General features: G+C 36.0%; 1 protein-coding gene across 6 annotated transcripts in view; it reads right to left on the reverse strand.

Moving 5' to 3' along the window:
• Zdhhc15 (zDHHC palmitoyltransferase 15) overlaps positions 1-16,961 on the reverse strand; it is a 195,447-nt gene that overhangs the window by 44,807 nt on the left and 133,679 nt on the right. For 4 of the 6 annotated variants that reach the window (XM_021246496.2, XM_021246494.2, XM_004867488.3 and 1 more), the window contains 6 exons: positions 13,312-13,381; positions 11,218-11,250; positions 9,702-9,822; positions 5,401-5,533; positions 3,668-3,794; positions 1,115-1,218 (listed from right to left, as the gene is read on the reverse strand). In XM_021246496.2, coding sequence (XP_021102155.1) covers positions 1,115-1,218; positions 3,668-3,794; positions 5,401-5,533; positions 9,702-9,822; positions 11,218-11,250; positions 13,312-13,381 — 588 coding nt within the window. The remainder of the gene's footprint in view (positions 1-1,114; positions 1,219-3,667; positions 3,795-5,400; positions 5,534-9,701; positions 9,823-11,217; positions 11,251-13,311; positions 13,382-16,961) is intronic. The other 2 variants (XM_004867489.3, XM_021246495.2) reach the window with 1 other exon arrangement.

Genomic DNA, 16,961 nt, shown 5'->3' on the forward strand with positions numbered 1-16,961 from the left:
AAATGTCTTCAGAAAGATTGAAGGCTGAAGATGGTCCAGTCAATTTTCTCGTCATCAGCAGGAGGAGATAAGGGTGTTCCTTGTCTTAGAACATTTTTTGAATGGAACTATTTTCTTTTGTAATGATGAATCTGGGCCTACTTTGTTTTTCTTTCTCAACAAAAGCGCTTTCCTATAAATTTGGGCTTCTAGGAAAGAACCCAGGCCTGGATAATCTAACTGGTTAAAAATTCAGAAACCTTGTTTTCTCACTCTGCTCCCCACTCAGTGCCTTTCTGTGTCCTCATTCTGTCTCATTCATCCCAAGTAGTTTGTGATAACTATTACAAGTCCCTAGTCAAAATTGCTCCCAATTATTCCTTTATTCAGAACAGTATTTAAGATCTACTCTTTGGAATTAGCAACATGAGCAAATGTTGGTGACACAGAAGTAGGCATAGCATCAGGTGAAGACAAAGTATAGGGTTAGTAGTGAAGATACATGATATGAAAACTTTTCAATATATGATATGAAAAATTTGCAACTCTTCACAAAAAGTCTCAAGATAACCCCATGATCTGATGGGAGAAAGTTGGAAGGGAAACATTCTGCTTCCCTAGGTTTCTTTCATGCCTACCACATACATATGTAGGCTTATCTCTATATATGTTTTTTTCTTCTAGTGCACTTAAACCATTCTAAAACATAAAATATTAAAAAACATTTAATGAATATGAATAGAAGGTACAGAAAGGTGAGTTGTTGTTCATTTGTTGAATGAAAACTTTGCACTCAACCAAAACATCATAAGTGACCCCCTGGCAGGACTGTTTATAAACATTCACAACACTGGTTATTATGTTTCCCGATTTACCTGACTAGTTATAAGTCATGGTATCACAAAGCTAGTAAGGAGCCTCCAAGGTGCCAGTCAATCCTATCTCAGTTACCCATGTTTGCTAAATAAATCTGACTATACTTGCCTCTCTCATTCAGGAGGGATGTAAAATATTGATAGACTTATGGAATCTTTCTGGACACAACTCACTACACATTACATTGGTTGTGTTAACATGGGTCTTATAGTGCTTGCTCTGCTGGGTGGAGAAAATACTTCTTTCCCAGCCCACTTACCTTGATTATCATCCTCATTATCTTCCCAGAGTTCTTCATTTGCTAGCAGTGGGTTCTGTGACTCATTCATGGACCTCATAGGGAAGGAGTGTCCATCGCCAGGACTGGTGAGGAGAGAAAGGTAGTGAGATTTTGCAGCTAAACAGCCTTTTATGAAAGTAATTATCCTCTTAGGAATAGCAGAGGGATTCTTAGGAATATTTAGGCTTATTGACAAAAGTCATGATGAAATAGGCTCTTATGATAGCTACATTAGTTGCTGTATTGTTATCAATTTCCATATCTGCATTGGTATTGATTGTGTTTGTAAGAAACTCTTTAACTTGCTTTCCCCAAAGCCTAGCATAGTAATATGTCCATATAGCAAGCTTCATGAGTATCATTTAGTGATGATGATCCCAATTTATGTCCCATTGTCTTACTGTTTTGTTTTTTTTTTGGTTCTGGGGATCGAACTTGGGTCCTTGCGCTTGCGCAGCAGGCGGGGAAACCACTGAGCTAAATCCCTGGCCTAGTCTTACTGTTTTCATTCTAAATTTTCAGGGAAGATGAGCAAACTCAGAATCATTGAATATAGTAGAGATAAGCTGCTGTGAATTGGTGATAATGTCCAAGTGCCCTATTATTCATTGGGCTTGTATAGCAGAAAGGTTATTAGGAACCAGGGGAAAGAGCAAAAGCGAGGTTTCTATAGAGGACAGATTTGCAATTATTCAAATGTGGGCCTACTTTGTGGCTGTCTATGGCAAGTTATGGTTACTTCCTTGGTTAATTTCTGGCCATTAACAGATTTTATGCATTGGGAGGAATTGCAGTGGTCCTGGCTATACAGGGTTATAGTTTGAACATTTGAATCTATATATCTGAATGCATTCCAAAGTTAAACATGAGTGGACTTTGGATTATTCATCTGATATTACCTATGCCTTTCCTCTTGTATATGAATGTGCTTAATTGGACATGAATAGATTTTAGTGATAGTTTTCTATAGAGAATTTAAGCATACTGTTTTCAAATGAATATTCTATGTTTATTTTTGTTTTGTTTCATGAGTCTCCTGTAGCACAAAAAGACTCATTTTAGACCTTCCTTTGATGTGGTGATTGCATATAAGTAATTACATGTACATGTGTGTGAATAGGGTGTAGATAATTGTTGGTACTAGCTATTAATCAACATCACCCAGTGATATTGCTTTGTCTTGTGATTTATATTCAGGAAAGTACAGTATATCACATTTTACACAATTGAGCCTATAAAACACTAACTGGTAGAGGGGAAGTATCAGGGCAATGAGTGAAGGGGAGAAGAAAATTTTCCTTAATTACTATCCAACCTCAGCAAAGTTTTTTCAAATAAGTGAACATGACTGTATCCCTGTCTGAGACTGAATCTAAAGGGATGCAAAAAGGCTATAAAGAGGCTCTGTTCCAGAGGTAGTTTAGTTGATGGTGGACTCAGAGGACACAAGATTACTTGGCTCTCCTCATTTCTCATTCATTGCTTTCCCTGCATTCCTGTTGCAGTCATAAGAATTATGTACAATCTCTAAATCAAACTGTTTGTTTTTGCTTTTAAATTTTTCCTTCATAAAACTAATATTAGTATTTAACTCCAAATATGAAAAATAGAGAAAAGAAAAATAATTTTTAAAACTGTAGCCCTTACAACTTTTAGGAGTTTTTGGTATATTTCTCTTGTTGTTCTTCTGTATATATTTGTTCATATTTTCAATCAGTATGCATGCCATTTTGGATTTTACATTATTCATTTAAAATACAGTAAGCATTTTCCCTTATTGTAACATCATCTTTATAACTACTACTATTGACTACATAATATTCTATCTTGTGTTTATATATTTTTATTCACCCATTCTTATATTATTGGATATTTAAGTAAAGAGAGTCTTTACTGACCTAGAAATGGAATAGCCTCATGATTTGTTTTTACTAACTGAGAAATGGAAAACTTGGAGAATGAACTGTCATATTGATAAGGAAATATTGTACAATAGAGCAGGCCTTTGCCCTCCCCAATGTTTTTGCCATAAAATATTCTGTTCAAGCAATGTAACTGTTTGTGCTGAGTGATGTTTTTGCCCAGTGTTATCAAAATGTTCTGTTCAAGCAATGTAACTGTGCTGCATGTTTCTACCTAAGGTTTCAAGAATGTTGTTAACTCCACCCATCTACCTCAATGAGCATGCTCACCCAGTAGGTGGGCCCACCCCCTACTCCATAGATCTCTATATAAGGTTGTTTCCATTTCTGTACAGGGCTTAGACTTCAGAGTACATATTCCTCTGAGCCCATGAGCACAATAAAATTTCCCTTCATCTTTCTGAGTACTGCTTAAATTCTTTGCCTCCAGAGACCTTTGGATAGCCATACAACTTGGCTTAACGCAGAACTGTGACACTTGGCTGTAATGCTGAGCTGTCACACTTTGCTGTAACAATATTAGAATTGCTGCATACTATAATCATAATTGAATTTTTTGCTTCAAGGAATGGTCTAGCATTAACCTCTTTCAATGGTAATAATTACCTACCTTGACCCAATAGGTATTAACCAGAACTTCTTATTATCTCCAAACACTTGCTGGATATTTTTGATGAAGCCAAGGTTGAATCCATTTTTTTCTGGGCCACTTGTAAACACTGGAGTACAGAAGGCCTCTAGGACAGGGTAGGAAAGTTGAAGAAAAGAGGAAAAAAGCAAAAAAGGAACAAATTTCAGCATAGTCACGATTTTAAAATTCTCCACCAATGTGACTTGGTTTTATATCTTTTTGCTGTGTTAGTATAGGCCCCTCGGTCTCAGTTATCACTAAACTACATAATAAAAATTAGTTCAATAACATAATAAAATGTAAATTTATTCAATATAAAGAATTACTGTTCTTTTTTTTAAAAAAAGGCAAGAGAAACACATGACAGTAGAAATAATTAAGCAGCCATAGGAATAGTATGTATTTGTACTGCTGGATTTAAGGAGTGAAGGAACAGATTTCACAGCACTTTATTTGAATCTAAGTGGCAACAATAGCCAAATGGTCTCCATCTGTAAAGCTGGGACCAAAGTAATGGCACATAAAGAGATGGTAATGACATTGATTTGGTTTTGAAACATTTTAGAGATGAAAATGTTCATACTGAAGCCTGCAACGTAAGAAACTAAGTTTTACTTCTGATAAAATGTCAATGGATGAGGTATAATCACCTCAAAGGCTATGTGAAATTGGGCTACATTAATTCACATTATTTTTAGACACACTTTTATCCCATTAAGCAAACACTTTCACTGTTGGACTCTGTGTCTGACCATTTCCCATTTGTTCTTTCCTTTCAGACCCTGTTATCATGAAGCTTTAAGTACTTTTCTACTTTGTAACTCATCTCTAAGCCAAATGTGTTAATTTACCACCCTACCAACCAAGTGCTACATAGCTGTTCCATTTAGAAAATGGGTACCAATACTTTCACATCTACCTGCGTTATCAGCAAATGAATTCTTAAAGTACAATGGCTTTTGCACCAAACATTTGATGCTTTTGCATCAAATCTATCCTGGTTAGACATTCAGCATTGAAAAGTTTCTCCTCACTCCTTGTGTATTGATTTGTGGACAATTTAAATATCTATTTCACCAAAGATCAAAAAATTATTGCACTGGAATCCAGCAGAAATATACTATTCCAGATAATAACAAGCCTAGAGAACTGAGTAATTGGCAGCAAAAAATGTTTATTTCCTGTACTTATTTTCTAGATACTTACATGTTCAATGTGTTTATCTCATTCGTAGAGTCCCTACATAGCTTCTTGATGAATGTAGATATTCAAAGAGATGATTCCTTTTAAGACTTCTGAGTTCTCATTATTGATTTGGATTCTTTCTTAGGATTCTGTTTTGGGATGTGTTCAATAAAATAGATTCTTTTATCTTTATTGACCTGCATGCTTTCCTTTTAATGTTCCCTTCTCTACTGATTCTTACCTTCTCTATTGTTTCTTCTCTTTACTTCATCCTTTAAGTACCATTTGAGTTGTGAAACTGGAGAGCTATTACTCCATACACATTATAAACAGCATTCACTAATGCTCTCTTGGGTCTGTAAGCTTCATTCACTATATATATTTTCATCTATCCCAGTTTGCAGGCAAAGAGATATCACACAGTTAAAATACTTCATTAGAAATTTCTTCTCTTACTTGGGAGCAGCCCACAGGTCAATCTAATATACATTAATGTGTTTTTCCCTACTCTTAATATTCATTCTTACCTAAGGTAGTTTTGTTTCTGCTGACAAGCCAACAATGGTAACCAAATAGAATCACAAGGCTGACAAAAAACATGCAGGCCACAAAGAGGAGAAAAAGGACATGGAACTTAGAGCGAACACTGGGCAATTCCCCCTAGAAAAGAAATAATAAACAAACAAAACAAAAGATTAAAGTGGTAAAGCTTAACTAATTTTTCTATATAGGTTTGCATGTGTATAAAACATTAGCTATAATTTAAAAAATAGATTTTGTAAAATTTTTATATTGTTCTGTCTGTTGATGATACCTCATTATGGATATGCACTTAGCCTACAAAACCTAAAATGGATCCTTGCTTAAGTGTGCAGTTCAGTATAAAATAGGGTATACAATATAGAAAAGGGTAATGTGAAAAGTATACACCAAGGTCATGGTGATATAAAGCCTGTATTCCACTTTGTTTGAAAATTATGAATCACTGGTTGGAAGTAATTATGAGGTCATATGGTTCATTTTCTTGGCAGGTTATTCTGGAATTATTTATGTCATATTTCCTTGGACATACGTGTGTTGAAAATGTCACAGTGATGAATGTAGAAAGTTAAAACACATACGTAAAATTTTAAAATGTTCCACCTGAAGTTATGATTTAATTTTAAAGCTGCCGCAAATTTTATGTGGTTATTTTTTATAACTGAAGTGGAATGTGCTGGTATCTTACATCCTATATAATAGCTGTTTAGACAGCAAAAAAATCAAGCAGAATATTACATGAAGCTGTAAAAGTAGATGGCTAGAGATTTTTACAGTAATTAGGACCTTAGTTTCCATGTTGTATGAGCTTTTTTAAAGTTGCAATTATAGAATAAAATGAATGTTGGAAGGTTCTTTATTGTGTATAGCATGTAATAGTTTGTCTTCTGAAGAGAATTTTAGAAAACATTTTCAATTTTCAAGTAAGCAGTTGAAAGAATAACTACTAATTACTTCCTCCTTTCCAATGATCACTGTTTTAGCATGATGAATTACTCTGAATTATTTTCAAATGTTCTCCAGTAATAAAATTAAAAGTTATTCTTAAGTGAAGTGGACTTTAACTTCCAATTGATCCTTTTCTCCAGTTTTAGAGTAGAAAGTTAATGTGTGGGAACACTTGACAAGTTCAGATTGTACAGATGAGAGGATATTTTAATACATTTTTATGTAAGACAATATTGAGAATCTTCCAGGGTATATATGTTTGAAGGATGAAGATCAGGGGAAGTAAATGAGTCAGATGCTTTAAGCTGAGCGGAAGGCTAGGTGAAATTTCTGTGGGGTGCCGAGCAGGCTGGGAAATAGCTTCCTCAAGGATTTCAGAAATCTTTATCTGAAACAGTCCTTTTTGAAATAATTCTTTCACAATATCTTTGCCTATGCACTCAAAATAGATTAGATTGTTTTCTTTTGAATTCATAGTTAAGATTCTAGATACTGCTTTACAGTGGTTTTGTCTTCACTGAGATTTTGTTTCATAATTTGTACCTTTTTAGTAGTTTATAAAACCATTTAAAAACTCACATTAATTTTACTTCTTAATTTTCACATTTAAATGGGCAATATGAAATGGCTGGGAAAGTGGGACTGACATAAAGTCAGTCCACATCTTGTGTAGCTGGAAGCTATTTTCCCTCCTAATTACTATTTCAGAACTCTCTGTCTACTAAAGCATATCTACAATGTTGTCCCTTAATAGTGTTCTTAATACGAAAAATTTTCTGTTTAAAGAGGGTGATAGCCCTATGTTCAAAAATACTTTCTCAAGAGATAATCAAGCTAAATTACTGAAGCAATAATCATCAGAGTCAGTTCAGAAAATTAATAGAATAATACTATTGTCAGGTTTCTAAAATAATTCATAGCCACTGTTAGGAGATTCATGGCCCTGGTGTGGTAAGTAAAGATCAGTCTCCTATAAAGTTAGCAATTGTTCACACTGAGAGGAAAGAAACAGTCTCATGGCCTTCTGCAGTCTTTATCCCAAAAGTGGTAAAGCTTCTCCACAGTAGGACCAAAATGGGCAGTAGAACATGGTACAATATGTAAGATCACTGAGCTTAGGGTCAGACTTGGGTTCAACTCCTGACTTTGAAATTTACAAACTAGGTGATCTTGGGAAAGTCACTTGGCCATTATGAGCCTCAGTGTCATCATCTTTGAATGAGAGGAATAATTCCTCCTTTGTCTACTTCAGGGGGTTGTGATGAGGATCAGAAAAAGTAATGGGTTGAAAGTACTTCAAAAACTGTAAAGTACCATACAAATAGAGGTAGCTATTCTTAGAAGTGCAGCTGGTCTCCTTGATACATGGCTTTTAAAATACATCACAGTGTTTACTTTTTATTTTAAGGAGAGACTCAATTTAAACTGAGAAATCCATTTGTAAACCTCACTAAAGTGTTCCTTGGCTGGAGGGACTGCAAAGAAGCATTTCCTTGAACTGTCAATGCCATTTTCAATTTGAGGGCAAACCAAGACAGGTTTCTTCTTCTCTCACACGTCAGGCATGAGCTAGGCTATTGTGGAGAAAAACTGAGGGAATAGGCAAAGGATAGGGCTATATTCACCCCTGATATTGCTTGCAAATCCTGGCATATTTCTGGTGATTAATTCATAACCAACTGTCTTCAAGAATGAAATAAAACACACAGCACCTGGATGGCATTGTGGTATTTGATTACTGGTTGACTAGGGTGGTTGATGGTAAAATGGGTGAAATGCAATAGTGTTTACTTTGTTATGAGGGTAAAGGGTGGTTCTTAAACAGTGGCCTACTGTGTTAAGGACTGAGAAAGGTCTGTAGTAAAGATCAAAGCTGACTTCGCCTGATGACTGGATGTAGCAGATTACTTTTCACATTTATAATAGCAGCTCAACATGTGGATGGAATGCCAAACAGGTCATGGAAAACTGAGTAATAGATAATAGAGCTTGTACCATGGAAAGAGGCCAAAGAAGAAATGTTAAGATGTGTGTCATGATGAAATGTTTTCTATTTATGGAAAATTTATGAGGAAAGTTTGTTATTTCTGCATGTAGTTTTCTTTATGTCACTCAATTGAAGATTTTTTGTATCTATGATGTAATTATTGATTCCTAAGGTTGTTAAATACCTGAGTCAATTAAGCAAGTTGAAGGGAAAATGGAAAACATATGTCATTATAATTATCTACACTATATTTTCTACCCTAGTAGAAATAAAACACTTATTTATAATTTAAATATTTTCAGCTATTTAGTTTCTCACTGACTTGTCTTTTTTGTGTTTTCTTGTTTATTACAATTTATAGTCTTGCCATAGAATTAATCTTCTTTCCTTGTTGTTTCACTTCTCTAGCTTAGGTGAGCCATTCCTACTATACAGGTTCTTATGTAATTCTTAAAGTAATAGCTTTTAGATGTGGCCTCATTTATCTTTTATTATTTAGGTTTAGTTTGGATAGCCCTCATCATGGCTATATTAATAACTGTACTGGAGTTATGGGGAAGGGATATCTTCTGGAATCCATTGTCATAAAATATAAAAGAATGTATTTCTTTATACTTCTGCCAGTCCCTGTACATATATGTAAATGGGAAATCTGCTTTAACTTTATTTTTTTTTAATAAATGAGATATGATTGATATTTCCAAGTAGAAAAAAGATGAAACAAAGTGAGATTTTATTATAATTATTAAAATCACATTTTGAAAGGAAAAGCACTTTCAACGTGTTTCATTTGATCTTGGTAATGAGCCAGTGAAGCAGGTAACAGAGTATTAGATCTTGGTTTGCCTAATTCAGAACTCAGTGTTTGTCACAAAAAGTTCAAAAAAGACTCTCCATTTCATTTTGGTCATATGTAAAGGTGGGTCAGTGTGTCATTATTTCCAGTAGAAATATTACAATTCTCCATTGAACGTGGAATTAGGAAGTATTTTCTAACAGCAGAGTGCTTTGTTAGTCTTTTTTTGAGAAACTACAGATTTAGAATTAGTTTCAGCATTTTTCAAATATGTAACTAGTAAGAAGTAGGTTTTTAAAGCTCAATGGCAGAAGAATCAGTAGGAATCAAGAGGCTAGATTTCTGAAAGTATTAGCAAGATTGTCATATATGACAGGAACTTGTTTAACTAAAATCTTTATTTCTTAAATCTCAGCGTATTCAAGTGTCTTTCCTTCTGGTTATTCCAGTATTAGCTATTTCAAAATGTGAAAAGATATAGGGGCATAATATCATGTACTAGAGTAAGTGTGCATTTGTTCAGAGGGGGACCTTTAGAACTTTTTTTTTAAACTTACTCTCCAGTATTTGATGAAATAGCTGAAGACTGTTGTAGCAATATACAGGCAGTAGAGAACGGAGTAAGCTAAGAACTGGAGGAAGAATTTGTAGTTGGAAAATCCAATGCAGTTATTAACCCTAAAAAAAAAAACAACAGAAAAATTAATTTGAAACCAGGACCTATTGATTGAGAATACACTGACACATAAGTAGACTAAACAATGGAAGCATGTTAGTCCTGCTGTTTCATGATGTGTTAGGCAGAAGCCCAACAGAGACAGAAGTCTCTTAATAAGGGGCAAAGGGGAAGGAAGTGGGAGGGCTAGGGGAAAGGATAGAAGGGAATGGGATTAATATGAGAAAATGGAAAAATAGGAACAAAATCTTTGTAAATAGGGAGGAATGGAGGGGTTGAAGGGAGGGCTGGGCAAGGGTGAAAAATAAGAACCAAGAGAGACTATGTAAAGGTGCAAATTTCCAATGATGAATGTCATTATGTTGTATACCTAAAATGTACCAATGATTAGAATGAATAATCGATAATGTAAAATAGGAAGAATAGGTCCAAAGGGGTAGGGGTAGTGGGAGGGACAGGGGAACGGAAAGAAGGGAAAGGAAAAATGATGAGAAATGGAAAAAATGGAAATAAAGTCTTTGTAAATAGGGAAGGGTGGAGGGCATGAAGGGAGGGCTAGGAATGGGGAAAAAATAAGAACCAAGATGCATCATGTAAAGGTACAATTCCCAATGAGAAATGTAATTGTGTTGTATACCTACAATGTACCAATAAAAGAATTTAATACAAAAAAAAAAAAGAACAGCATGGAAAAAAGTTGACCTCTCACTTGTTTCTCATTTTATCTACAGCCACAGAAACACTTGGTTTCTTTAGTAGCTCTGGATTGGTTCCTGACACCCCCAAGCAAACCTGGATCATGGTTACTAAATACTTATTAAATTCTTAGCAGCTATGCTTGATCCACGTGTGGCATGTTCTCTTTGTAATTAGGTGATTTCACACTGGTACTCTGGGTCAGACATATAAAATTTGGAGAACTGCTGAATTTAACAACTTAGAATATTTCAAACATCATAGAAAGGGAAATGAATTACATACTGTAGAAGAGGAGAAATACTTTGTTGTATTTCATCACCATGCTTAATTGCCAAAGTTAATGGGTAGGAGACCACTACATTTGTGACTCCAGAAATTCATTACCATAAGTTTGGTAGTATATTTATTCTTCATTTTCCCCCAACACAAATATAAAGCCCAGTGAATTATGATGACCGAAATAGGCATGTTACAACTCTGCTTAGGAAAGTGGCCATACTTAGCAATTTTGACCCTTTTATGTCATTTGTACTTTCTCCTGCTTTTTCGAGGACTCCTATCAGTCTTATATTATTCTTCTTTGCGTCATCTAGAAGCTATTGAATTGATTTCTCATGATCCCTTACTACTTTTAAGAGATCTCTCTTTTCATGGAATTTTGACCCTTTTGAGGAGAGAAATAAATCAAAGGGACATACCAAGGGCAGTGATGGTCCATTTTTAAAACACACCTATAAATTGAACAAAATATGCAATGAGTGAGGCTATGGAAATTAAGCAACACTTTAAGATTTAATTCAAGCTTTCACTAGCACTTTTACATGGTTTCAGTAAATCCATTCCCAGATGTCTACTATACTGACTCCAAACTTACTGTGTCTTCAGTTATTCCTAATACGAGGCAATTACCACAATATTTCACAAGATTTTCCTGGCAGCAAGTCACATGCCTTTAAAAGCGATTAGGAGCTCCAGGATATTAACACAGAGATGTCTCTTCCAGTTTTTTTCAATAGTCAGTTTAACAAAATACAAAAGAAAATATATGGCTACAGCCTGTGTTTGAATCAAAGTTAAGAGAAATATAAGTGGAATAAACACTCAAGAAGAAAGGGATGAGGATTATATGAAATAACATAAAAATGAGGTATTACAAAGCTAGAACAGTTTTGCTCTGTGTTTTAGAGAGGGTCATGCTATGTAGCCCAGGCTGGTCTTGAACTCATGACCCTCCTGCCACAGTCTCCTGAGTGCTGGTATTACAGGAATGTACCACTGAACCTAGCTTCAAAGGTAGAACAAGTAGTGTAATAAAAATATAAAACAGTATTTATAACATAAAATAGAAAATGAATATCCATGCCTCCATATTAATATAAATAAATGATTGAATAAATAAATAAATGTGGGAGAAGAGATACATCTCCCATGGAGAAGAATTCCAAATAATTTATGCAGATACTCCACCTTTAGGGAGAGGGAATGTAACTTTACATTCTTTTCTTTATTTTATTTTATTTTTTTTGAGACAGCATGTCACTATGTAGTTCAGGCTAGCCTTGAACTCACTATGGAGCCCAGGCTGTCTTCAAACTTATGATAATCCTCTTGACTCAGCTTCCCAAGTTCTTGGATTACAGGCATACATGCGTCACCACTGCCAGCTTCATATTCTTTTAGTGTGGGCTGTGCAATGACTTCTTCCAAAAAGCATGGTACAGAAGGGGGGGGCAATAATTTTACAGTGGAGAAACTTGACAAACACTATCTGAGCCAGATGATCAAGATTAATATTGCAGTGATTAAGTCATCTTTGCATTACCCTTGATATGATGTAATGACAATGGCACTTTAGCTTTATGGTCTTCTCTGCAAATCACATTACCCCAGTCTAATGATCATGAGAAAGGATCAAACAAATCCCAGTTAAGGGACATTCTACATAATGCCTGATTATTAATACTGAAAAATGTCAAGATCATAAAAATTAAGTTAAAGTTGGATAAATTGTCACAGGTTTGAGGACGTAAGGAGACTACTAAATGTAATGTGGTATTCTGGATTGGATTCTAAAACAGAGAAAAGACATTAGGGGAAAACTAAACTTAAAAAAATAAGGCATCTTTCTTCCTATTTCACATTTTCTATTATATATTTTGATCCTTATTTACACTTTCAGTTTCTGAAGGGGAAGTGGGAGGGGTAGGGGAAAGGAAAGAAGGGAAAGGAATAAATTCGAGAAAAGGGAAAAATGGAAACAAAGTCTTTGTAAATAGAGAGGGGTGGAGGGGATGATGGGTGGGCAGGGGAAGGGGAAAAATAAGAACCAAGATATATCATGTAAAGGTACAGATCCCCAATGATGAATGTCATCATATTGTATACCTAACATGTATCAATAAAATTAATGAAAAAAGGAAGCTATTAGAAGTTGTAAAACTGAAAAAAATAAGGTATCAATATTGGTTCATTAATTGTAACAAATGGATTATAGTAATGGAAGGTGATAATAATTGGGGAAACTGGGTGTGATACATATGAGTATTTTCACAGTATGTCTATAAATTACAAACTGTTCTAAAACAAAAAGTTTATTTTGTAAACTTGGTTTTCTCTATCTTTAGAACAGCTTAAATCATTATCTTCCCTGTGGCAGTATTTAGAATGTGCTCATCATGACCAAAAGGAAATGTTCTTATATAGCATGGTTACATGTTAGGATCAGGCATTTTGTTGTCTAGGCAACCATCCATGTCCAAACTAAGCCCAGAGAAAATATGTCTGTCACTTACATGGCACAGACAGAGCAGTGGTGGCAGCGGTCTGGCTTGATCAGATGGCACCGGTCACAGAATCGTACAGCTATAGGAAAATTAAGGTGATTAGCACTTGTTAGGGCACAAAATAAGACCTTACATCTTACTAGTGCATGTGGATGGTTCACTATATACTGACTAAAGGTAGTAAATTTCATCTCAAGTTGGCAAGCAAAAGATAATTAAGAGAATTGCGGTATGTATTTTTCCCTTGTTGGATCAATCTTGTGTTCATTTCTACCAGTGGGGAAGTGTGTGACCAAAAATATAGGTATAATTGAATCAAGGAGGAAGTGAGAGGCATTTGCATGTTTGGCACCTTTAGTACATTTTTAAAGATACTGTCAGTGCTGCAGCCATAATTTAAGTAATCATTATCTCTCACCTAGGCACCTACAAGAGTTGTATAATTGATCACTCTGCCTTCATTCTTGCCCACCCATACAATGCCTACTATACAGAGCAGCTGAGTAATCTGTCAAAATGCAAATCAGATTGTACTGTATTACTATCCACTTAAAACTCTTAGTAGATTTCCAAAATCTTTACAATAAAATTCAGACTTCATCATGGTTGGATTATCTGGCCTCTGACTAGCCCTTCAACCTTAATTTATACCACTCTCCACTTATTATGCTCCAATGACATTAGCTGCCTCTTTGCTCTCAAGCTTTCTCTGGTTTCAGGGCCATTGTACTTCCAGTTCCTTTGGCCTGGGATGATCATCACTTTGCTCTTTGAATGGTATGGTGGCTAATTTTATGTGTTAACTTAACTGTGGTTGCTCATATTTGGATAAACATTATATCTGGGTGTACTATATCTTTGAAGGTGTTTCCAGAGGAAAGTGGCATAAATTGGTAGACTCAGAAAAGCAAATTGCCTTCTGCAATGTGGGTTTGCTTCAACCAATCTAAAGAGGATTTGAACAAAAAAGCAGAGAAGAGGATAATTTGTTCTTTCAGAATGACTGTATGAGCAGAGACATCAGTCTTTTGTCCTTATATGGGACCTAAACAACCAGGAATTCTGGTTCTTAGGCCTTCAGACTTGGACTGGAACCTACACCATCAGCCCTCTGTTTCCCAGGTTTTTGGACTTGGACTAAAACTTTCACTGTTGGTTCTCCTGATTTGCAGGCCTTTATGCTCAGATTGGGACTACACCACCACTTTTCTTGCGAATGCAGCTTACAGATGGCAGACAGTGGGATTTCTCAGCCTCCATAATTGTCTAAGCTAATATATCCCCTATTGTTTTTCTTTAGAGAACCCCGAGTGATACACATTTTGACAGTCAGAGTGGTTCCAGAGGAACAGAAATTTAATGATGAGTTTTCTGAATTCATTCTGTAGTTTGTGAATTGGCTCTCTGATCTGATTAGATTTGCAGATACTAATGACTCTACTTAAAGTGGCAAAAGAAAAGGATGAGCTCAGGGATTTGAATTCCCTTCTCAGGTGCCATATAAATGACATAAAAGCTTCTATGATCTCCTGGAGAAGATGCTTATCTCTTATAACCACAAGATTGAGATTGTTAAAAATTAAACACAGAATTTCATCCTGGGAGTAGCTGAATTATTCAAGAAACTCCCAGTCATGTAGGATTTCTACTATTAAAGAGAGGATGGGCCGGGGATTTTGCTCAGTGGTTCTGCTGCCCACCTCAAAAGTGCAAGGTCCTGAGTTCGCTCTCCGGTACCAAAAAAACCCCCAACCAAACAAAAAAACCCCACAAAAACCAAACAACCCCCCCAAATAAAGGGAGGGCACTAATTGGAAATGACTGATATCCTATAATTTAGGATGGATATGTGTGGGAAGACCATGGTGAAGCCAGAGAGGTAGAGCCCATAAATTTTGATAAACTTTCTCAGAAAGAGGCCACCCCACCCCCAGTGGAGGCAGCTTCCTCATCACCACTGCTACTGGCTTCTCCACTTCTGTCTGAAGAGCTTAATCATCCATTGCCAGAGGAACCTTAGGCTACCATGCAAGGAAATACTGATTCTCCTCAAAACCTACCCCTCTTTGTTTCCAGACCTATAATTAGACTGAAGCATTAGCAGGCTCCAAAAGGTGAGGTACAAAGTGTGACTCATGAGGAGGTGCAACTTGAGTTTTGTAGTTTATACAGGCAGAAATGCAGGGAATATGTGTGGGAATGAATAACAGGACATAGGATAATTGTAGAAACAATATAAAATTAGATACATATAAAAATATTGATATGGTGCCACAAAACAGGCATTCTGGAGTTAAAAGAGGCAGAAAAGGCTCTAACAGTTTGGTTGGTTGAAACATGGACCACAAAGTAGCCAACAGTGAATGAACTGGAAATGCCACACCTGCCACATAGAGGAAGGACTTCAAGGCTAAAAGAGATTGAAGTGTTAGGGTAAATTTGTCATTTAAGACCTACTCATTTACATTAAAAGGTTTTATAAGACAAACTTTTCACCAATACTATGAGAAATAAATTTGTGCAGGCCACACCAGCATGTTTGAAGTGCTCTGTGACTGCTCTTCTCTGTAGTCCAGATCTCACAGTGGGAACTACAGTCACTAAATTAGGAAAGCTAAATGCAGTAGGTGTAATTGGATCCTGTGGTGACACTGCCAAGTGGTAGCAATCAGCCACTAAAAGTCAGGTAGGCCTGGCTATCATTATGGACAGTAGAATCAAAGTAGCAGACAGAATAGTCTGACTCATGCAAAATTATGGCTTTGGTTAGTCGTAGTGTTTCTAGAAATGAAATAGGTGGGAAGATGACTATGTTCTTACTTGATCTGTATATGCAGAAAAGTTCTAGGTTATAGTTTAACTGTAAAATGTCCCCAAAGTATCACATTCAGAGGTGGAAACTGGTGGGAAGATTTAGGTCACTGGGGGCATGACTTTGAAGGGTGTATTTCTGCTCCCAGCTTCTCCCTTCTTTGTTTCCTAGCAGCTATGTGGTGAACAGCTTTTCTCTTTCATGCCATTCTACCACACTGTTTTTGCCTTAGAGCCAGCCAACCATGGGCTGAATCCACTGAAACTATGAGCCAAAATAAACCTCTGCTCCTTTAAGTTCTGGGTGTTGGGTATTTTGTCCTAGTGATGGGAAAGTGACTGATAACAGTCAAGTCAATGAAAGTGTAATCTCAATCCTAAAAACAGTCATGACTCCTCACTGAACTCCCAGACTTAAGCCAGTTTACATGCCCAAAATGCCTTGAGTGAAGTGGAGATCAGATCGCTTGAGGAAAGACCTCAGGATGTTTCCAAAACTACTAAAACTTTACACTGTTAATCTTTTGCCCAGCCTTCACCAAAAGTACTTCTGGTCTTTTATCAAGGTAATTTTGCCTTAAGGAAAAGGAAATAAACAGCCCTTTAGAAGAATACTGGATACTGGCTCTGAATTAATTCCAGGAGACCTAAAACTTCAGTATGGTTCACCAGTCAGAGTTGGAATTTATGGAGGTCAGGCAATCAATGAGGTTTTTAGCTCTGGTCTGACCCACAGTGTGTATAATGGGTACCCAATGCTTTTATGGATATTTTCCCAGTGTCTAGAATGTATAATAGGAGAAGACATACTTAGAAACTGACAGAATCCCTACATTGGCTCCCTGACC

Source organism: Heterocephalus glaber, unplaced genomic scaffold, assembly GCF_053883595.1.
Source record: "Heterocephalus glaber isolate CG9 unplaced genomic scaffold, H.glaber_assembly_v1.0 deba00001613, whole genome shotgun sequence".
Classification (NCBI taxonomy): domain Eukaryota; kingdom Metazoa; phylum Chordata; class Mammalia; order Rodentia; family Bathyergidae; genus Heterocephalus; species Heterocephalus glaber.